General features: G+C 37.8%; 1 protein-coding gene across 1 annotated transcript in view; it reads right to left on the reverse strand.

The window, feature by feature from the left end:
- Positions 1 to 22,944, reverse strand: part of ANXA10 (annexin A10) — a 52,590-nt gene extending 29,646 nt beyond the window's left edge. The window contains exons 1-2 of the mRNA XM_008529081.2: positions 22,864 to 22,944; positions 16,823 to 16,917 (exon numbers count right to left, since the gene is read on the reverse strand). Coding sequence (XP_008527303.2) covers positions 16,823 to 16,917; positions 22,864 to 22,903 — 135 coding nt within the window. The 5' untranslated portion in view covers positions 22,904 to 22,944. The remainder of the gene's footprint in view (positions 1 to 16,822; positions 16,918 to 22,863) is intronic.
- Positions 22,945 to 23,667: the final 723 nt, after the last annotated feature.

Genomic DNA, 23,667 nt, shown 5'->3' on the forward strand with positions numbered 1-23,667 from the left:
ATTTATACCACTATATTTTAAAACTTAGTTGAAATGAACCAATTCCTTGACAGACACAAATTACTAAAATCAACTCAAGCAAAATTTCAAACTCAATCTGAATTTTCTTATATTAATTTAAAAAATTCAGTTCATAATTGACTCCCCCCCCCCAATCTTTAGACCCAAGTGGAAGCACTGATAAAATCTACCAGACATTTAAGGTAGAAGTAAAATTAACTCTACACAAAATCTTGTGGAAAATGGCAAATGAAAGACTTCTCAGTTTATGTGGCTAGTATTGCCCGAATACCAAAATAAAAAAAACTGCAAAGAAATTTGCACATTGACATCCCTTATGAACAAGACACAAAAAAGAAATGTATCCAAATATTTATAAATCAAATTCATCAATATGTAAAATATGTAAAAAGAATAACACATAAGACCAAGGAGGATTTATCCCAGGAACGCAAGGTCAGTTTACACTTGAAAATCAGTCCTCATTTTAGCAGGAAAAAAGTTACATGATGATATCAATAGTTGTAGCAAAAGCAGTTAAGAAAAGTTTGACACATAAACATAATAAAAGCTCTTAGGAAAGAATGAATAGAATTAATTTTTCTCAAGCTGATAGAGGGCACTTCTGAAAATTCTACAGCTAAGATGATGTTTAGTAGTGAAAAACTGAATGCTCATGCTGTAAGATTGAGAACAGGGCAAGGATGTCTGCCCTTATTACTTGTATTTAGCATTGTGTTGGAGGTTTATACCTAAAAAGAAAAACTATATCTTTTAGGAGAAAGCATAGGAGCAAATCTTTGAGTTTTGGTGTAGGCGAAGAATTCTTAGTACGTAAAAGTACAAACTATAAATGAAAAAAATGATGAATTTGACTTTCTCAAAATAAAAACTTCAGTTCTTCTAAGGAAACCACAGGTTGTCACTCCACATATCTGACAAAAGAGTCGTACCCAAAGGTATAAAAATCTCTTAAAACCAATATTAAGAAGACAAACAACCTGATAAAAATATAGACAAAGGATTTGAACAGATACTTAACCAGAGAAAATATAAAAATGGGAAATAAGCTCATGAAATGATGCTTAATAACATTAGGCATTAGAGTAATGGGAATTAAGACCACAATGAGATCACACTACACATTCTCTTGAGTGACTAAAATTACAAAGATGGATAATACCAGGTGTGACAAGGATGTGGATCACTTGGAACTGTCATATTCTTACCGGTATGAGTGTAAAATATTGCAGCTACTTTAGAAAACTCTTTTGTAGTTTCTAATAAATATAAACTTGTACTTAAAAATGACCTATCAAATCCACTTTGAGGTATTCACTAACAAATTGAAAATTTATGAATATACAGAACATGAGTGCTTATGGTAGCTTTATTCATTATAGCCCCAAATTGGAAATGACCCAAATGTCCATCAACAGGTGAATGGCTAGATAAATATTGGTATATCCATATGTTGAAATAACACTCAGCAATAAACAGGAGATGAACCACTGGTACACATGACAACATACATGAATCTTAAAAACATTGTGCTGAGAAAATGCATTTAGACACAAAAGAGCACATATTACATGGTCCCATTTTATAAAAAGTTCTAGAAGTGACAAAGTTAATCTATGAAGATAAGAAGGAAGGAAAAAGCAGGTCAGCTGTTGCCATGAGCAGGAGGATAGCAGGGGATGGCCTGCAAAGGGGTGGGAACAAAATTCGAGGATATTAGAAATGCTTTGTATCTTGATTGTGTTTGTGATTACATGGGTGTATACATTTGTGAAGACTCATCAAGCTGTACTAAAATGAATATATTTTATTTTACATAAAGTGTACCTCAATATTGTGGATTTAAAATTTTATTTAAAATGTTATTTTGGCATCTATAAAGTGATTTTTTTCTAAATCTTTATTTAACTCCTTCAAACTAGATCCTTTACTATATTTACCTGCCACACTAGTTAATCCCTGGCTTCAAGTTATCATCTAATTTAGTAGTTTTTGGCATTTTTTTCCCACACTAGTATACCTTAGGAAAATTGTATACCCCGTCATTAATAGTGGTGTCATAAAGCAATAATTCTTTAATAGGGCTGGGGATGGGGGCCATATGAGAATCCTAGGTGAGAGGAAGAGTTTATAAAGTTATTCAGTTGAATAATATAATATTCTGTTTAGAAGTGGAATGCTTGTTCCTTTTCTCCAAATGAACATCACTGAAATGGAAAAAACAGGACATATGCACTTAAAGCAATGCTATAATCTAGTATGTTATTAAGGGCCAAAATGAGGCTCTTAAGGGCAGTGGATTGAGACTCGTGGATTTGTGGAAATTCATAAAAGAGATATGATATCAATAAATTGAGGGTTCATGGAAAGTGTAGATATGAGCTAAGTCTTGAAAGATGAGGCAGGATTTGGTTAGACAAAGGCATAGGTGATTTAGCAATAATAGACAATATTTGAGAACAGAGAAGGCACTGGCCTGGGGAGATAGCATGTGTGTCTGAAAGGCATAAGCTAGCTCTGAATAAATGTTGAATTGATCTGAGATCTAAATGTTTTAAGACAGACTTTGCATGTCCACTATTCCATTAGCCCTTCTTGTTCATGGAGGAAAGGCCCTCATAACGGGAATTCCAGCAGGTCAGGCAGAAGAGTGTGATGATTATAATAACCACTAATATTTATTTACTATCTGTCAGACAGGATTCTGAGTATTAGAATAACTGTAATAAGTCATTATAACAACCCCATAAATTAGGAACTATTATCATCCCACTATGTACTTGAGGAAACTTTGGCCGTAGAGTTTAAGTCACCAGTTCCATAGAACTCAGCAAGTACATGATGGAGCCTGAAGTTCAAATGAAGCATTCCGGCCTTCTACTCTCTTTTTTTATGTTATGTAGGCCATAGAAAGCCACTAGTGATATAACAACAAGGTGAGGAACCTAACAGACAGGAGGTGAATGTAGCATTTATGGACATTTAAACCTAGTGGCAGTGCATTGAAAATTTAAATGCAAATGGACCAATATAATACACTTTTAACACTAGAAGATAATGGTACTTACTTGGCAGTTTATAGAAAAGAGTCATCTCTTTCATGAACCTTCCTCTAACCCTAAGTGAAGTTGATTATTTCTTCACCACCACTGCTCTATCTTCACATTTATTACACTAGATTTTAACGACCACATTATATGCATTTATTCCCCCCCAAAAGCACAGTCCAAGTTTAAAAACATGTGCAGAGTATATGGTATATAATAATTTATAAATGAATGTATAAATAAGTGAAAGAATGAATGAGTGAAGGTGGAAAGAGAAAATCCCTAATTTACTGATTATCTGTGAAGGATAAAAGCAGTGTTCAAGCTGAAGATGACTTGGCATTGCAAAAGTTTTTTTGTTTAATCTTTAGTTACATTTCTTTAATCACTAGCCCTCTCAAACATTTATAACAACGTCTTAAGTGATTTTACATGTTATACCATTGTATGCTAATACTGAACATCGACGAATGCATTCCACTGTAGATGGAGATTAGTAACGCCACTAGATGGCGCTGGTATATCTTTGTGTTGTAACTTCCGTGTGCGAGCTTGCATGTGCATGTGTGTATGTATAATTTCAGTGAAAAAACCAGGATGAGACATCATCTAATGGCATCTTTGTTTCTCTTTCTCTCTCTCTCTTTCCATTTCAGAAGTTTATTATATTTCTTACAACTTTTAGAATGTTCAATTGTCAGTAAATTCTGTTGCCTCTAACTTATAAAGACATACAGAAACAGATGATTTCTTACCACTTTTACTGCTACAACCCTCATCCGGGCCACCGTCATCCTCCCTTCTATTAATGTAATAGCCTCCAAATGAGGCTCCCTTTTGTCCTTCCACTTTACAGTCTCCCCTCAACACACCTGACAGTGTGATCCTGAAGAAATGCAAATCAGGTTAAGTCACTCCTTTGCTCAAAATGCCCTTTCCTACTCTAATCTCTAGCATAAACCACAACTATTTCTGTGTAGTTGATCTCAGAAGAAAGCAAACGTGCCAGGTGTTTTATTTCATGCAAATACCAAAGTCCTTTCAATGGTTCGCAAGGTACTTGATATGTTCTTGGTCCCTTCTCTGCCCTCGTCTTCTGCTACTTTCCTCCTTGCTCCTGATTTCTCTACTCCACCTGCATCAGGCTTCTTACTGATCCTGAAGGAGCAGACCTGCTTCTCTCCGGGGGCCTTTGCTTTTGCCCTTCACTCTTCCTTGAATGTTCTTTCCCTAGGTATTCACATGGCTCACTCCTGCCTGCTTCCTAACGAAGCCTGCCTTTGTCACTTATTTCAAACTACACCTGGTCCCCCAACTATTTCTCACCAGGCTTTATCTTTTCTCCATAGCACATATTACCTTCTAATATGACGCATTTTACTAATTTTGTATCTGTCTCACCGAGGTAGAATGTACGCTCCATCATGGCAGGGCTTTTGGTCTAAGTCGTGGCTCATTCATCAGCCCACGGAACTGTGCCTGCTGCAGACTAGGCACTTAGGAAATCGGTATAAAATAAACAAATGAATCAGAAGCACTTGTAACTCAACAATGATCTTTTTGGAGTCATTCTTGACTATTGAAAGATAAACAAGAGAAGGTCCCTATCCTCAAGCAGTTTTATTTAGTGGAGGGGGCAGACACACGGGAATTGCAATTACCTTGCTGTGCAAAATGTGCTAAGTAGTATAGTAGTGGAAATACTATGATATAATCAGGATTTAGGAAAGGAGATATTACTTTCAGCTGGGAAGATAAATATTGAATAATATGTTTAAAGAGCTAAACTTTGCAAGTTCAAAGAGGAGCCTTCAAATAGGTTCTCTAATTAGAGCCTTAAATTCTCACTTGGAGTTATATAAATAACTTTGTAGATGCAACCTTTGGAGTGTGACTTTCCTCAGCCTGACTGCCTCTGCTTTCTTGTTTGCCAAAGACTTACCCTAAAGGGACTCTGTGGGAATCACAGCTTGGTCTTGCATTAAGCTAATGAGTGCTTGCTTTTCAGATTGAGCTGTTCTATGCTGCTGATGAAACTGCAGACTACCCAGGTTTCAGCTTTTCTCAGCACTCCATTGAAACTAAAATAAAATGGCACTTTCTTTTTCCTTCTTCCTCTTATCTTTATCTAATTATGTGTAACCAGGGGCAAGAAGTAGAAGTATAACGTTTTGCTTGTCTGAATATGCTCAGGGAAACAGTTTTATATGCTTTTAACTTACGTGCCTTTTTCTGTTATCGTAAAAAAAATGATACTTGCTGTTTAAACACTCAGTGATGTAGGCTCATATAGAGTGTAATTTAGGATTGGTCTTAATTCTACCCACTCCACTATTCATTGTGTAAATACTTGCACAATTTTACATTATATTGCAAAAACATTTGTGCAAGCTTCTTTGTCACTTCTCAGTGGTAAGTGAATATTCTTTTGAACAGCTTCACTTTACAGATGTTTTCACAGTTTAATGATTCAGTCTTCAATGGAAATTTGACGTTAATTTTTGTCTGGTAATATTTTGGCCTTCTAGAGAAACATAGTACGTTAAAGCTAAAACTCTCCCCCTCCAAACACCACAATAAAAGAATGTAACAAACATTCTTTTAAAAGTATACTTGATCTCAGAAGAAAGAGAAATCCCTGGGTGTGAAAACCAGAGGATAACCAAATGAGCTGACCTTGGAGATGACCTTGCAGGTGACTGGGGAGAGAAGGGGTTGATTTTGAGAACCATTTGTTTTGGGTTTCAGTGCCCAGTGTGGGACATTATATGAGGACCAGAGAACCTTTATGGGACCAGTGTAACACAGGAAGCTAAGTCAGAAACCTCTCATATGAGGTTGGGACACTCAAAGGATTACAACCTCAGTAAAAGTGTGAGCTTGGAAAAAAAATACCATTCGCCCTGGAAGATGGGCAAAAAGCTCACCTCTCATTGCCTGGTTTTGAGTAGAAGAGCATTTTCCCTGAGAATTGAAACTGATAGAGCTGTGTCTCTCTTGGGCTGAAATTTCAGATTTATTCTACCTTACCGATATGATCTGAGACCTCCATGAAGAGAAATCATCATGAAATTTTATCCTGAGCTGGTGATTCTCTTGGGGCACCAGGAAAAAGCAAATGAAAACAAATCTAGAGGAATGTCTGACTCTCCAGAAGACAAAACAAAGGTCCTCACTGAACAGAACGAGCACCACTTTAAAAGTTCTCACAATAAAAATCTCATGATATGCGCTTAGAATCAATTTCCCGGAGGGATAGACAGTGGGCACCGTGAACAGCAGAATTAAAACACCATGAATTTAAGCCAATTAATGGCAATCTGAAAGAACACTGTGAAAAAAATAAGACTTGAAAAGGAAGCAAATAAAATTCTAGAGATTACAAATGCAATATATAGTTTAAAGAGTAGCTAGTAATAAGCTAAACACAGAATGGGTAAATTGGAAAAACATCTGAAAAAATGACAGAAAATTCCATAGAGGCAGACAAGAAATAGATGGTATGAACATAAGTTTAAAAGACTTGGAAGATTGAGTGGCAAGAAAGACTTTTGTCAGATAGGATTTACATCAGGAGAGAAGGTAGACAATGCCAGAGAGACGCTATTTCAAATATTATATAGTATGTGAATCCTCAGTTATTATATAGTATGTGAACCCTCAGTTATTTAGATAAAAGTACACAAACCTTTGACTAATACAGTGAAATTGCAGAATACCAAAGATAAAGGAAAATTTCTTAAAAGCAACAAAAGAAGAATAGGTAATCTACAAAGAAAAAATGTTAATAAGAGATTTCTCAAAAGCATCAATAAAGGCCAGGAAAATAATTGAAATTATATCTGCAAATAACTAAGGGAAAGTAATTAGAATTCGGCCTAGAATTCTGTAGCCATCTAGACTAATATTAAACAATGACGAAAAAATTAAAGGTGTTCTTAAGAAAAAGACTGAAATAACTTAACAATCATTTATTGTTTCTGGGAAAAAACCTGCTAAGGAATGTCCTTTTGGAAAAATGTCATTGACACCAGAAACATGGAGTTAGAAGAAAAAAGAACAAAGAAATTGAAAATTATGACTAAAACTAAAAAAGCACTAACTTATAAAACAGCATAATAATGATTTATTTGGGAGAGTATAAGACAAGGTAGGATAAAAATATTCTAAAGGAACTTTAGAACTTGTGACTAAAGGAAATTGTGACTGGGGCCCTTTGGCTGATTCACTGTGCTGCTATATTAACTTCCATTGTTGAATATAGTTGGTATTTATGTTTTATTTGTTCCTACTGTGAATGCTCATAAGTACCAAAGAGAATGCTCTTGATAGGAAAACAGCCACATATAGGGAAATGCTTCTACCTATAGCCGCATGTGCAGAAGGCCACGTAACTCCAATGATTACTTTCTGCTGCAAGTCTCTGTGACAGATGGGCTGCTGATTAGAACCTCTTGCCAGAGGAAGCAGCCTCCTAGAGGTGGCTCTTGGTGTTTCAAACTTGTCACCTTCCCAATACGACTTCCAGGTCTATCACTTTGAAAAGCAACTGTTCACTTGCTACTGGACTCTGGTAGAAACTGAATGTGTGACCTATGGAGGCCTGAGAATCTTGTGCCTGATAGTTCCATTTTGGTGGGTCAACTGGGATTCAATGACTAGCAAGGTGGGAAGAAAGCAACAAGTCTTATTTAGTAAATGGAAATGACATACTGAAGAAAATAGCTGGCCTAGCCCCAGGAGCGTCTTGGCTTTACCTGAGAAAATGGCAGCTATTCTTTTCAGGGACACTTTAACCTCCACTCTGCTGCTTAAAGCAAGACGCTGAATCAATGGAGACTTCAATCAGTTGTGCTAAATGCCTCAACTGGTTCACTGATGGTTCAGGTGCACTGAAACCACATGGTGTCCACTGGGCTCCTGTGGCTGTTCAACTCAGCAACAGCTGTGCAGAACCCCAAACGGATGACTTCTGTTCCACGGGCAGAAAGCAAGGCTGTTCTCACAGTTCCGGCCAGTATTCTACTTCACAAACTTTTATCTGCTTTTACTCTGCTGGGCTGTTAGACCTACCTCTTTTGTTTAACACTTGGAAAAGTACTGATTGCATATGAAACAGAGGTTTCTTTGGGGCTGTAATCTGTGGAAAGAAACTGTGGCCATTGATAGGAACTTGAGTTGTTCTTGTAGATGTCCACAGTAAGGGCTTATTCGCTGATGAGACCAGCTGGAGTCCAGCTGCTGACCAAGCCTGCATTGCCTGGATAATTCCATTGCTGCCTGGATCCATCATCATATTGGACATCACAACACATATGCCATCATAAACTGGGCATGTAGTAAAGTATTCTGCGACTCACAGTTCACAGGGCATTGCTCCTGCATAGTGTTGGTAGATGGACTGCATCAGATTTTGATTCCTTCTTGGGGCTACCAGAAGTCCTCATGACTATTGACACGTTTTTCAAGTTACAGTGTTGCTGTTCTTGTTCAATCAGCTGACTCTGGATACACCGTTATCATCCTTGAAACTAATCTGTGTCATGTGTTTGGCTTTCCAGACGGCTTGCAGTCTGACCATGGTGTGGTTTCTATTATAAAAGCCACTCAACGATAGACTGATAGTCAAGGGATCTGATGGGTCTTCCATGCTCCACATCACCCATAGGCTTCTGGCGTTTGGTGATAATTGATCAACTCAATAAGATTTCTGACTCCGTCTGTTTTATTTCCTTCTGATGTACACAGCTTAATAAGGCAGTTTGGTTACTGAATGCAGTTGTTCCTCCTGAATAATTATCATGATGAAGGGGCAGAGACGGTTACTGTGATATTAGGATATAATAAAAATATATATATTTGGTCTTCATCCCCAGTTCCTGGCCCAGAGCTCCTAAAACCGTGTAATTTTCTCAGTAATAGGAGCGACAGGAGTGTCTTCTGCTATTCACAGTAAGTGCTTTTCAGTCACACCTGAGTTTATGCTAATGATAAGGTGATTTTAGAGGAAGAGGGCTGGTTGCCAGGGGAACCAACTATGTGATTATAGGATTGGAACTTCAGCCCTACTCCTGCTCTCTAGGGAGGAGAGAGGGGCTGGAGACCGACTTATTCACCAATGACCAATGATTTGATCAGGCATGCCTGTGTAATAAAGCTTCTGTAAGAACTCGAACCAGAGAGGTTTGGAGTGCTTCCAGGTTGGCAAACACATCAAGATTCTGGGAAGATGGCACACCTGGAGAGGGCATGGAAGCTCTGCACCATTTCCCACATACCTTGTGCTATACATCTCTTCCATTTAGCTGTTCCTAAGTTCCTTTAAAACAAATTGTTTAAAACAAAGCTGTTCCTTTAAAACAAACCAGTAATCATAAATATAGCACTTTTCTTGGTTCTGTCAGCCATTGTAGCATATTATTGAACTCAAGGAGGGTGTTTCAGTTACCCCTGATTTATAATCAGTCAGTCAGAAGTCCAGGTGATGTTCTGGGACTCATGGTTGGTGTCTCAAGTGGGAGGCAGTCTTGTGAGACTGAGCCCTTTTATTACCTGTGGGGTCTGTGGTGACTCTGGGTAGTTGCTATCAAAATTATTTAATTTGAGGAAAAGAATCCCACACTTTTGGATTCAGAGGTAAAGTGTCGAATTGTGTAAGTGTAGAAACAGAAGTTTTCCGTTAGTTACGTAGACATATTTTAAAAATTTGGAATTCTATGCTGACCCTTTGTGAGCATGAGGATTCTTTCTTTCTCCTGACCTTGTCAAATTCAGGATATACTGGTTGGTCTACTCTGTGGGTGACAGCCTACCCAAAAGTGGGCATAGGATTTTAGACAATTCTGTTTCAGCCACCCAGATTACCTCTGGACTCTCATAGTCCTCAGACACAAAGATAATGGCTACGTGGTTGAGTACACTGCCTCTGTGTGTGCATAATGGCTTTCTTTAAGTTTTATAAAAATGTCTTTGTCCCTCCTCCACCTGACCCTTCTGAAGGAAAGTTCTGGGCATGAGTTGGAAACAATAGGAAAAATGGTGACGTTACAACCACCAGAATAACGACAATTTTCTAGTGGCTGAGCAAGAACAACCACCTTGGCACCTGGGGAGGGAATGCCTAATCACACCTGCTTTGGCCCTAGAAAGTATTCAGGACAGCCTCAACTTACTGGCCAAGATTGTTACAAATGAAAGACTTGCCCTAGACTTCCTCCCTGCGGCCGGGGGTGAAGTCTGTGCCATCGCTAAAACATCCTGCTATATCTAGATGAAAACTTCAAACCAAGTGGGAAGGTCATTACTAAAACTCAAAGAGAAAGCCGTTCAGCTTTGTAAGATAGGTCCTAATGATTTATGGGATTTGTTCAGTTCAATGGGTCCAGGCCCCTGTGGGGACATGGTTGGGATCAATACTGCCAATTGACCTCTGCCTGCTGCTTGGAGTCCTTTGATAATTAAATGCTGTATGAAACAAGTTTATGGATTTAGTCTCAGCCTTTGTTAGTCAGAATAATAGGAGTGGCTTAGGGATTGGTGTGCTCATAGAAAAAAATCATTAATAGTGAAAGTGGCATAGAAATGAGGAGTAATATTGTTAGGAGACAATTTTCTTTACGTCTCATTTCTGAATGTTATGAAGAGTGAGGCACTGATAGCCCTTTGTTCTGGACTGCCTTTCCAAAGATGTTTGTATAGTGAATAGCATTGGAAGATATAGTGTTTCCCTTATGAGCAAAGGGGAGCCATGCATTCTGCCCATCATAAATGATTCAAGGTTCAAATCTCATGCTTTCTCTACTGCAGTGCAACCCTCTGCATGTGCAGGTATTATCTAGTCATCTTTGCCTGGACCTGTCGGCTCAAGGCTCTTGGAAATGGTACAAAACTTCTGACACTCTGGCTACCAGTATTACTGTGAGTGGTAAGCTGTCTTTTTTTCCTTGACCGAGGAGTCTCCTGTCTTCTACCAGTATCTATACCATCTTGGCTGGCTAACTTGCTATCTTATAAGTATATTAAAGTCTCCTAACCTTCACAATTCTTGACACAAGGTTGTACAACATAGTGTGAAATAAATCCATGTATTGGAGAAAATATTTTCAGTCGGTGTACGGAAGAAATGACCAATGTCCAATTATATAAATAACTACAAATCAATCAATAACTGACAAGCTACTGAAAGAAAAATACACAAAGAATATAAAGAGTTAACTGAAAAGAAGAAGAAACCAGAATGTAAAAGAAACATGAAAAGATGCTCAACGTTATATTTTATCAGGGAAAAATGTAAGTTAAAACCACAATGAGATTCCACTTACATCCATAAGATTGGTCAAACCTAAGAAGTTTTGTGAGGATTTAAGGGAAATGGAAACCATTATATATTGCTGGTGGGAGTGTAAATTTCTCACACTGCTTTAGAGAGTATTTTGAAGCCTGAGGGGGCCTGGCTTTAGCAGTATCTAATTTTCTTTTTCCTTCCTGCCTCCTTTCCTTCCTCCTTCCCTCCCTCCAGCTCTCTGGTCTTCCCTCCTTCCCTGGCAGAGATTGCAAACGTTATTTGAAAGAGAAATAATTTTTTGAGTCACAACAAACATACACAGGGAGTTTTCTAAACTGATAAAAACTTTGATTCTATAGGAATTGTTTTGAAATTATAAATTATTTTTTTGATAGCTCTCAGTTTCACCAAAAGGAGCATATTCAACCCATCATAGATTTGAAAGATAAGGTAGTTGTACCATTTAAAATTATTTAATTCATGCTTATAAAATTGATCTGTGGTAAACTGTAATAATGAATTTCAGCTTTTGAGGCTCAAACTCCACCTATCCCCCTCACTTCTAAGCTAAAAGTGAGGACAGAGGAGAAGATTCGATGCCTATTGCTGACACTAGTGACATGATCATTCTACCTCTGAAGTAGATAAAGTAATTTTCTAGCCAGCCACTTCGCAGATACTCCAAGATCAATTTTTCAACCAGAAAGCTGAGAGGGAATAGGAAAAAAAAAGTGTTGTGAGAACAATATGGGTTTGAAGAGTGAACTTGAGCTCTTCGTGCATTCACATCTCTTCATTGAGTATCAGGTGTGTTCGTCTGCTTGGGCTGCCATAACAGCACACCAGAGACTGGGCGGTTTAAACAACGGGGATTTATTTTCCTACAGCCTGGAGTCTGGAAGTCCGAGATTAAGGTACCAGCAAGATTGGTTTGTAGTGAGGCCTCTTTTCCTGGCTTACAGATGGCCACTTTCTTGTGTCTTCAGATGGCCTTTCCTGGGATCCCTTCCTCTTCTTATAAGTTTACCAGTCCTATCAGTTCAGGGCCCCACCCATATGACCTCATTTAACCTTAATCCTCTCCTTAAAGGGCCTCTCTCCAAACAGAGTCACATTGGGAGTTAGGGCTTCAACATATAAATTTTGAGGGGACATAATTCGGTCTGTAACACCACCTGTGTGCCTGCCACTGTTGTAAGTGCTTGGGACACATTAGTGAACAAAACAAAGATTCTTCCCTTGCAGGGCTTGTGTTCTAGAGGGAGGTGGCAAACAGTAAAGAATAATTTTAATATGTAAATAAATTATATACTCTGTTAGAAGGCAATAGCATTATGGAGAAAAGCAAAAGAGCAGGTGAAGGGGAATAGGCTTCGGGGTGGATGACAGATCAGATAGGCCCTCTTGAGTAGATGACATTGAGCAAAGCCTTGAAGGGTATGAGGGAATTAGCAGTGCAGATATCTGCCCTTGTTAAGTCTGTTGAGTCTTGTTAAGTCAGTTGAGAACAACTGGCATTATTGAGAAGCTTCGGAAGACATGATTTGGAGTCAGATAATCTTGATTCAAGTTCTTACTGTGTGATTTTGGGGAAGTCAGCCTACGCACTAAAATACATAAGCAATGCTATGGGTGTAATGAATTCCAGATGCCAGGATATTTCACAGCTCATCATTCCTGTTTTATATGAAAACTGGGAAAACAAAATGCTTCAATGCTAAATTTGGACTCCTTTAGGAATCACTGTCTGATTGCCAAACTTGTCAGGTATGGATACTCTCTCTCCCTCCAGCCCCAGAAGCATTTAATTGTTCCCTTTGCTTTGGTGTGGAAGATCAGGAGAGATCTCATTAATTATGTTGATAAATACGTCAATCAGAGGCATTCCAGAGGGCTCTTCAATTGAATCTAGGGATTAGTTTTTGCTTTGGGTGAGGCAAAGTTATTGATGGAATCCAGCAGCACTTCACTAATGTAAAATATCAAGTAATAAGTATTTGCCAGCTCTGGTGGTCTGGTGGTTAAGATTCAGCACTCTCACTGCCGCGGCCTGGGTTCGTTTTCTGGTCAGGGAACCACACTACACATCTGTCGCTTGTCATACTGAGGTGGCTGTGTTGCTGCTGTAATGAACGCTATGCCACCAGTATTTCAAAAACCAGCAGGGTCACCCGTGGTGGACAGGTTTCGGTAGAGCTTCCAGACTAAGACAGACTAGGAAGAAGGACCTAGCCACCACCTTCTGAAAAAAGTTGGAAATGAAAACCCTATGAATAACAGCGAAGCATTATCTGATATGGCACCAGAAGGTGAGAGGATAGCCAAAGAAAAGATTGGGCAGGGTTCAGCTCTGCTGTACACAGAGTCGCTAGGTGTCAGAGACTTGACGTCACTAGCGACAACAAATAGCTATTTAAATAGCATGCCTAGAACTGCACTTTACTCAGTACCTAAGAAAATAATTCTGTCAAATCTTCATTAATCAAGGTAATAAAAAATAAAAATGATTAACATGCAGGAAATCTATTAACTCTTTCCCCAGAAAGGGAAAGGTAGCAGAAGACGCACCGTGGCCAAATGGAAGAAGTAATTCTGAAAGCAGCAGTAAGGAAGGTCAAGAAGCCCTAACTAAAGGTCAGATGGATTAACCTGGAAGCAGCTAGAGCAGGGAAAGAGGGAAAAGAGAAATTTAGGCTATTTATGAATATTCATTTTAACTATAAAGTAGATAATAAAGATATCTTTTCCTCTTTTTTTCAAGGAAAACGTAAATGGGCAGAAAATAATTCTTTAGATACCCTTATTGTATAAATGAAGAGTCTCTTCTGTGTCAGACCCTGGGCTGAGCTCTGGGGGAATAGCAGCAGGTAACCCAGTCCCTGATTTTCCAGGAGATTGCAGTCTGATTAGCAAGAGATAACCATAAACCAACACAACCCAGTGTGGCAAAGCCATGGTAGCATATGCACAGAGAACTCTGGGAGCCCAGTAGGAAGCACCTAGCCCAGGGCAGAGGGTGAGTTTGACAAGCAGGAAAGGTTTCCATGAAGCGACCAAAGCCTGACTGCATGTTATAGGAAGAGGTGCAGTTACCTCTGCCTCCACATTGTCATTCAACAGCCGTTAATTAAGCAATCTTGGCATGTTAGACAGACATTTGTGCTAAGCTCCAAGGATGAGCAAGATGTATTCCAGCGTTCAAGAAGTGGGACTCTGGTAAAGGGAAACAGATATAGACAAGGTCACTAAAATGTGACATTAGGTACCGAGGGGAAGCTCCATGAAGGATGCAGTAGCACTACAAGTCTGCTTGGGGAGTAGTGGTGTCAGGAAAAGTGTCCAGTGTCTGGGAAGATGAGTAGGTGCAGCGTGTAGAGTGGAGAATCAGACCATTGAAGATGAATGAAACATCTTGACTAAAGGAAAGCGAGCAGGCAGGGTTAATTTGTAGCACTACAGTTAGTTCTGTTTGGCTCCAGTGGTTGGTGTGTGAGGAAGGGGAGAGAGCTTAAGATGGAGGGCGGAAACAAAGCAGGCAAAGCTTTGTATGCCCTGGAAAGGCATTTGGATTTATTCCCCTGACATATGGATATTTGTGAGGGAGAAATAGGAAATTCAGGGACTAAAGTGGGAAAGTGGAAATTTACATTTGGAATCATCCTGGCTTCTGTTTGGAGGGTAGACCAGGGTGGGAAGGGACAGAGGGTAGCAGCCACCAGTTAGGAGTTTCAGCTTTATCTTGGGCACCAAAAGATGAAGGCCTGAGTCAAGACTGTGTAAGTGAGGGGAAACGAGAGAAGTGTGAGAGGAAAAATAATTTATAAGACTTGGTAGCTTATTTTTTTTTAAGATTTTATTTTTTCCTTTTTCTCCCCAAAGCTCCCCAGTACATAGTTGTATATTCTAGTTGTGGGTCATTCTAGTTGTGGCATGTGGGATGCTTCCTCATCATGGTTTGATGAGCAGTGCCATGTCTGCGCCCAGGATTTGAACCAACGAAACACTGGGCCGCCTGCAGCGGAATGTGCAAATTTAACCACTCGGCCACAGGGCCAGCCCTAAGACTTGGTAGCTTATTGTATGATAAGGGTCTCTCAGAGGAAAGGGGCCAGCATGACTCCCTGTCTCCCAGTTGGTGCAATTTAGTGTATTAGCCAAGCTGTTCCATGTGGCATGAATTCTTCAGCAAAAGTGAGAATTTAACAAACTTTGAGACCTTATATGTATAGTGAAATGTGCTTCACTAGAGTATAAATTGTTTAATGAATTTACATGCCTTGAGTGTGATATCTGATTTCTTGATTGTTTTATTCTGTTTTAGTGTAATTTTGTAGAGATTGATAAAGTAATGCTTTAACCTACGTTGATTTGATGTATAAAAATCAAAGATGTATGTAAACCTTTGAGTTAAAAAAATCACTGAAAAATGACCAGTCTTAGAGCAGTATGCATATTAATACAATATTAGATTACTAAAGCTACAACTTTTATAGTTTTTACCTTCTCTTTCAAAAGAAAACTAGCACTAGTGTCATAGAAACATAAGCTAAGGTATCACTTTTACCTGGGGGAAAAAAAAGTATAACTGGTTTCCTTCTATGGCTTAATTCAACTAATTTCACTAGTAGTGGTGGCTTTTTGGATTATTAATTTATTCTGAAACAGAAGGCTAGCCTTTATTTCATGTATTATAGTTGTTCGAAGGCTGAGGTTTACAGATGGAGTAAATTTACATGGACTAACTCTATAGAGAAGGTTTTATGATAGTGTTTCATCGACAATGCTTAGTTGACAAAGTAATTGCTATTTCAGGTCCTTTTGGCCTGGAGAGTTTTTGTTCTGAATCTGTGCTTTAAATGCATAACAGAAGAAAGGACTCTTTAACGGTACTTGCTTTGGAATTAGAATGTGATTACTTTAGAGCACTATGGATAGTTTTATTGCCTTAAACTATTTTTAACTGCCATTCTTTTTTAATGGTCTCTATAACTACATGCTGTGAGAAGAAAAGCTAGTAGGGAGTTCACTTTGGTTGAGAGTTAGGTGAGGACCTGTGGTGAATTGCAGGAAAAGATCTTGTTTTTTGACCTGATGGTCATTAGTTCTTTCTTTGCCTTGGCTAAAGCTTGACACAGGGGCGTTTCCCACATAACATTTTTAGCATAATTGGACCAACTGGCAGTGTAAGGCCATCAGAACTTTGATTCTATGAAGCTGAACGATTTTTGAGAGAGGACTGGTGGAGTCACTGTGAGGGTGACCATACCTCACACATAGACACATTTGATGATGTATCTTTTTTATATTCCTTCAAACATGTTAGAGGCGTAGGAGCTGTTTCTGACATACAGAGAAGTCTGAAATCTTTGTAACCTGCGAGACTGGAAAGAATAACAGTACCCATTCTCTGAGAGCATTGCCATTTCTCAGGAGTTTGCCCTAGAAGGAGGTCAAGATGAAGCGACCTTACCTGGCCGTACATGCTCTGGTATGCCTCTGCAATCATCAGCCTTTGTGTGTTACAGCGTTGAGTTAGAATGTCGATGAGCATGTCTTTGTCACATCCTGGAAACGAATAATGTTTGAAGGTTAGTGAAGTTGCTGCTCTATAGTGAGGAAGAACACATTATCTAAGGATCAAAACCAAAGTGCAAGCATTATTCCTGATGGTACTTAAGAGCAGTGAGCAGTTTTAACTAAAAGTGGAAATCGCAAAGCACCACATGATGAAGCCTAGGTTCTTCCTATCACACATTTTGGTGCTGTTACTACAGATTTTCCTTTAAAAAAATTCAATGAAAAATACAGAGGAGTAAAGAATATGGTGTTTTTTCAACCATCTCTCCTGCCCCACCAAGAAAAGTCTTCCCTGACCTTCAAGCTGATTAGTGTTTAAATGGGCACAATTCCTTTCTCATTTTACAGTTGAGAGATATGATTTATAATGAACATACATTAAGACAAAAACAACTCCTGTAGTTCAGAATCTCCAGAAGAAGGAAGAGTAATGGAGAAGAAAATTATGAAAGTACAAGGGACGTGCACCCTTCTGAGGGATGGTGTGAACCTCTCGTGGTTTGCATGGAACATGGTTTCTCTCTCCCATAATTGAGGCTCTGTTTCTGGGCTATGAGGGCTCCATTTCCTCGTATACCAGCTCATTGAACTGATACAGCATCTGTATACACAACTAGTTTAGATAAGTTTAGCTGTAATTATAGACAGAGTGACCAAGAAGGCCTTAACATTCCCCTCAGCTTGACTAAAATTTAGACAGGTTTTTTTCCTGACTGTAGGTCCTTGACTCCCTTTTCTGAAAGCCTTTACTTTGGAAAACTTGCAATTGTAAATTCTTTCCTTACCCTTTTGTTATGAAATCTCCTCCCAACCACTTGCCAGTTTTACAACACAGAAATTTCTTTCTCAAGGAATTGGGAGTCATCCCTTTGAAATATAATCATAAGGAAAGATGGAGCCCCTATCTCCTATTCTCTGTGGGAGGGTAGGAACCAAAGTTCCATATGTGTTAATTAGCAAACACAGATGACCTAATCACATTGACCAATGCCCTCAGCCCCTGGTAATCTGCAGTACTTTTCCATTAGCTCAACCTAGTGCTTAAAAACTCTCTTGTCTTTTGTTTCAGAGAAATTGAGTTCAGTCTCTCTCCTCTATCGTGGTAGTCTTGATCCCTATTGCAATAGTCTTGAATAAAGTCTCCCTAGCCTGTTTAATTCTGTGTGGTACAATTTTTCTTTGACTAAAGGACGTATTTAATGGAGATAAGGAGAAAAATAAATGGAAAGCCTAGGATATTAATCAGATCATCTTTTTGGAACTTAAAGCCACGCTGGATGGCTGTAGGATCATAGGAAAACTATGAGTCAGCTGCTGAAATATCCAGTGAATGAAGGCAGATGACTAGGATTTACGTAGATGGCTGTGTCATTGAGGAACAGAAGGAAGAGCAAGGTGTTTCATACAGGTACAAGAAATGATCTGAAAGCTGGAAAATGAAAGTAGGGAGGTATAGAATCAGCTTCAAAGACTGAAATTTATGGTTTGTGAGAAAACACGGCAGCCTCCAGTAGAGGCATAGAGCAACGTGGTGTCCTGGGACTAGCCCAGTTAAAGCTGGGGGCTCAAGGGATATTAAGTAGTTCGAGAGGAGTCTGTTACCTGCTTAATGGGCATTCCAAAATGAGCATATTTTTAATAATAGATTTTTCAGTTATATCCATTGTTATTTTTACTATCATCACATTTACTTAATTTTTATAGTCTTCTGTTTTTTGTTGTTTTTCTGTTGAAATTATTCACAACATACTTCTCTGAATTACTCTTTACTTTTCAAAGTGTTCATAGCAATTCTTGCTCATTTATCCTGCCAGAGATATTTTGGAATAATTTTATATGGATCTCAAAAATGTTGTCAAAATAACTGTAAACTTAGGAATCAATTTAGAAAAGTTGTCTTTCTGTCAAGTTTCCTTTCTGTGACTAACATCATGTATCTGCTGAATTATTTAAGTGTTGGTTTTTCTCCTACAAGACTTAGCAAAGATTTGTAGAGTTTTGGCAAATGATGAGCAACTTTATTTTGTTAAAATTATTCATATTTGCATTTCTATTGATATTTCAAGTTATATTTTTCTTTTGTTTTTTAACACACAATTGCTTAATTAAATAAATAATATTAAATTTTGTGTTTACTTTATATCCAGAAAAATTGTTGAACTCTCATAATTTGTAGTAACTTTTTAGTTGATTACTTTAGATTTTGAGATATACAATGATATCCTCTTCAAATCGGAATTTTGGTTTCTTTTGTAGAATCATTGTATGTTTTTCTCTTTCTTGTCTTATTGCATTAGGACAGAAATTTCTAGATAATTCTTATTTTCTAATTTAACAGAAAAGGCTAGTATGATGAACCATACCATTTTATAGGCTTTTACAATGTACAGTTGATTCTTGTTATTTGTCATAGTTTTCTACAAAGTCACCATGAAGACTGAATTAGTAAATCCTGAACTATTGCTCCTGGGGGAAACATAAGGTTAAGTTTCTACGACCTTCTGGTTACAGCATTTTTGTCAACAGAAATGCCGTTTACATTATATGTATTTGTTTTCCAATGTTCTTGTAAAACAAACCAGTCTCATTAGCATTGAAAACCTTCTCTTCCGCCTATGCTTTTCCTGTATAAAACTTAGGGAGTATTTTTTAAGAATATTTTAAGGAATTATTCTTCTCCAGCCTCTTGATCTGTAGAACTTTAACCTTAAAGTTTAACAATTTTTATGCTCTATCACCTTTTGAAACATGCAAGCCAGACAGCACTACTCTCAAAAGAAAGCTGACCACTACACTTTTTAAATTATTGTTATCAATTATCATCTCACGAACTCACAAATTTAGCTGCTTTTCCATAGCTTCATAACAGAGCATGGATGTTACTCTAGCATTTTCTAGACAGCCTCATGCACAGAACAATGAATTTTCTCTTTATTTTTCATCTTTTTCAGGATGTCCCATATTGCTGATTCATTTACATTAAGGTCATGGACAACAGCGTCGGAACTGATGCCTGAATGAAGCTAATCTAATGCACATATTTTCTCCATAATACTTCTTGTGTTTGGAAACACTAGACAGTACTTCAGCACTATGCTCGGAGCCATTTTAAAGAGCCAAATCACCAACAAAAAACATAAAATATCAAAAAGTGTAGCACTAGATAGACCATAAAAAGGACACTTGCTTACAGTGTGAGAGCTGAAACAAGAAGGCAGAGCATCACCTTGTTGTTCAGTGTCAGCTGAGAATAGGCAGTCTGGTGACTCAAATTTTTCACCTCTTTGCACATGTCTGTTAGTGACCATGAAAGCACTACAGGTATTGATTTTGGAGTTATAAATAAATTTAAGCAAGTAGATAAATTGGCAAATATGGAATCCGTGAATAATGAGCATTGACTGTGTGGTCACATAGGAAACAGTGGCCTACTAGGCAAGAAAATAATTATTACTAAAATTTCAAATTATATTTAAATAGCACTAAGTGGTCTACAAAAAAAACTAACTTTAAGTATAAAGATACAGATAGATTAAAAATAATGGAATGGAGAAAGATATGCTATGCTAACATAATGAAAAGAAAGCTGGAGTAATTATATAATTTTAACATGGAAGACTTTGGAGCAAGGAAAATTATCATGGATAAAAAGAGCCATTACATAATGAAAAAGGGGCCTGTTCTTCAAGAATACATAACAAATCTTATGTATGTACCCAACAAAAGAGCATCAAAATACGTGAGGCAAAAACTGATAGAATTGCTAGGAGAAAGATGAATCCACTATGGTATCTAGAGACTTTAACACCTCTCTATCAGAAATGGACAGATCCAGCAGGCAGAAAATCTGTGAGGAGGTGATTGAACTCAACATCATCAATCGACTGCATATAATTGATATCTATAGAGTACTTCATCCAAGAACAGCAGATTACACGTTCTTCTCAGGCTCATGTAGCACTAAGACAACATTCTGGGGGTCATAAAACACACCATAACCAGTTTAAAATAGAAACCGTACAAAATATGCTCTCAGACCACAAAGGAATTAAGATAGAAATCAATAATAGAAAGATAGTTAGAAAGCCTCAAAATACTTGGAGATGAAACAACACACTTGTAAATAACACATAAGTCAAAGAAGGAGTCTCAAGATTATTAAAAAAAATTCAAACTGAATGAAAATAAAAGTATAACCAATCAAAATTTGTGGGATGCAGCAAATGCAACGCTTATGGCCTTGAATAAATATGTGAGAAATGAAGAAGGACCTAAAATCAAAAATCTAAACTTCCACCTTAGGAAATTAGAAAAAAAGAACAAGTTAAATGTAAATCAGGGAATGCAAATGAACACCACAATGAGTTATCACCTCACACCTGTTAGAGTGGTATTATCAAGAAGACTAGAGCTGTAGAGAAAGGGAATCCTTGTGCACTATTGATGGGAATGAAAATTGGTACAGTCATTATGGAAAACATTATGGAGGTTCCCCCAAAAATGAAAAATATCACTGCCATATGATATAGTAATCTCACTTCTGGATATTTATCTAAAGGAAATGAAATCACTGTCTCACAGAGATATCTGCACCCCCATGTTCATTGCAGCATTAGCCAAGACATGGAAACCAGGTGTCCATTGACAGATGAATGGATGAAGAAAGAGTACGTATTAAATGTTCTCACCATAACAATAACAACAAAATGGTAATTATGTGAGGTGAAGGACGTGTTTACTAACCTTACTGTATTAATCATTTCACAATATTTACGTGTATCAAATCATCACATTGTACACCTTAAACTTATACAATGTTATATATCAATAATAATGGAGCTAAGAAAAAACCCACAGCAGCCAAGGAAAACATGAGCAGTTGTCTTTTTCAATTGCACTTTGCCAGGGTCATCAGGATGGATGGACCTTTAAAGCATTTTTGAGCTGTGCTCTTGCTCTGGCATGCTAGAGTGAACACTGCAATGAAACCAAAACCTCCTGAAATTCTTCAGCCTACAACACTGACAAGCATAAAATTATGATAGTCAAAATAAATCCATATTCTGATCCTAAAACTGCAATGACAGGAAAATTGAAGCTGGAGCAAAGAAAATTTTTCAGTGAATAGATTGCTCTGATTCGTAGTTTTAAAGCAAAAGTTACCCTCCTGGAGAAAAAGTTAATCCATAACTTTTTGTTAGTATGTCAGTATATTTTTCTAGTGATGATTGATATTTTAAAAGGCATGAAAGCACTGCAAACTCCTAAAGTCGACTTTAGAGAGCATATTTAAAGTCCTCTATTGTTTTCCTATGGGGTTCTACTAGTGAATAAAACACAAAGATGAGCATGCGTGCGCGTGTGAACACACACACACAGTACAGTTCTCCTAAAGGCGACCTTGTCTTTAAAGTTAAGAACTTGCTTTCTTATGAAAGGCTTTGCCTGTTAAATGCAAATGTTTCCTTTAAGTTGTCAAGGTTTATCTTCATGCTCACAGAAGTCTTCTTAAAACAGGTTTTACTTAAGGAAAATATACGGATGTTTAACAGCTCCGTATCATATCTTAAGGATTAAATCTTTCTTAAGAGAACTCAACAGTTTTCCTCCTTTTTTCTATATTCCTTTTCTAAACTCTAGTTTCATTCATTGAACATCCATTTCTTAAGCACCTACATGCCAGCCTCCATGCTCTGGGAACTCACAACCCAGTCAGCAAGTGAGACAAAAGGAGAAGTACAGTGACAACGAGATCAGTGACGGGAGAGTGCAGAAGCAAGTGCTTGGGGTTGGCATAGCTCGTTGAGATTGGTGTGGCCAAAGAAGAATTCAAACAGCAGGGCTCTTTGGAGCTAGGTTACACCGATATTATAGCCTTAAACCAAGGTAAAGTGAAAAAAAATTACAATAAAAGATAGAAATTATTAGGCTTACCAAATCCTTGGAGTGCTCCCCCTAGCATTTGGGCATCCATTATGGGATTGAAATTGGGAGCTGGGAAGATGGTTCCTTGCACCTGGTGGGAAGAGTCAATGAGAAAGAAATGGGCAGTAATTCACAAGAAAGAATTCAACATTTTTTTTAAGATAAATGAAAACAAAAGTATATTCTATTTGTGTAAATTACTCTAAGACATACACATGTCTATTAAACAAATGTGTTAATTGTATATTACTTGCAAAGAGCAAATTTGGTTGAGTACTTTTTAATCCATTGGTCTCCGCTTTATTGACATCTATTACTCATCTAGGAAACTGAGGCACTAGAACCAATAGTAGAAAAATGTAATAATTAAATAAATATATATCTTCTTAATAAACAGTAAGCATTTTCTTAGGAATTGGAGACTATTTTATAGAAACTGAAAAGAGAACCATATTGGAGGGATTAATGTCATTCATATGAATTAGAAGTGGCACTTGCCATCACAGCTTTTTTTACACATCAGGGCCCCTAAAATCATATTAGAGAAAATTGAAGTATTTGAATTTGGATTATGGGATTCATAAAAATCTAGGTGACATAGATAGGGCAGAGGATTTTTAGCTGAAGCTTGCTGCTGCAGATGAAAACATAAAAACCTGACTGACATTCCACTTAAATTCTCTCTCTTGCCAGTAATAAAATGGCAGAACATTTAAGTTAGGCTTTGAATTCACAAGATCTGTCATTTCAGGCAGAGCCAGCAAGGACTAGGTACCATATGATCACACTCAGCACAAGAGAACTGTCAATCAA

The sequence above is a fragment of the Equus przewalskii genome, chromosome 2 (genome assembly GCF_037783145.1).
Source record: "Equus przewalskii isolate Varuska chromosome 2, EquPr2, whole genome shotgun sequence".
In the NCBI taxonomy this organism is placed as follows: domain Eukaryota; kingdom Metazoa; phylum Chordata; class Mammalia; order Perissodactyla; family Equidae; genus Equus; species Equus przewalskii.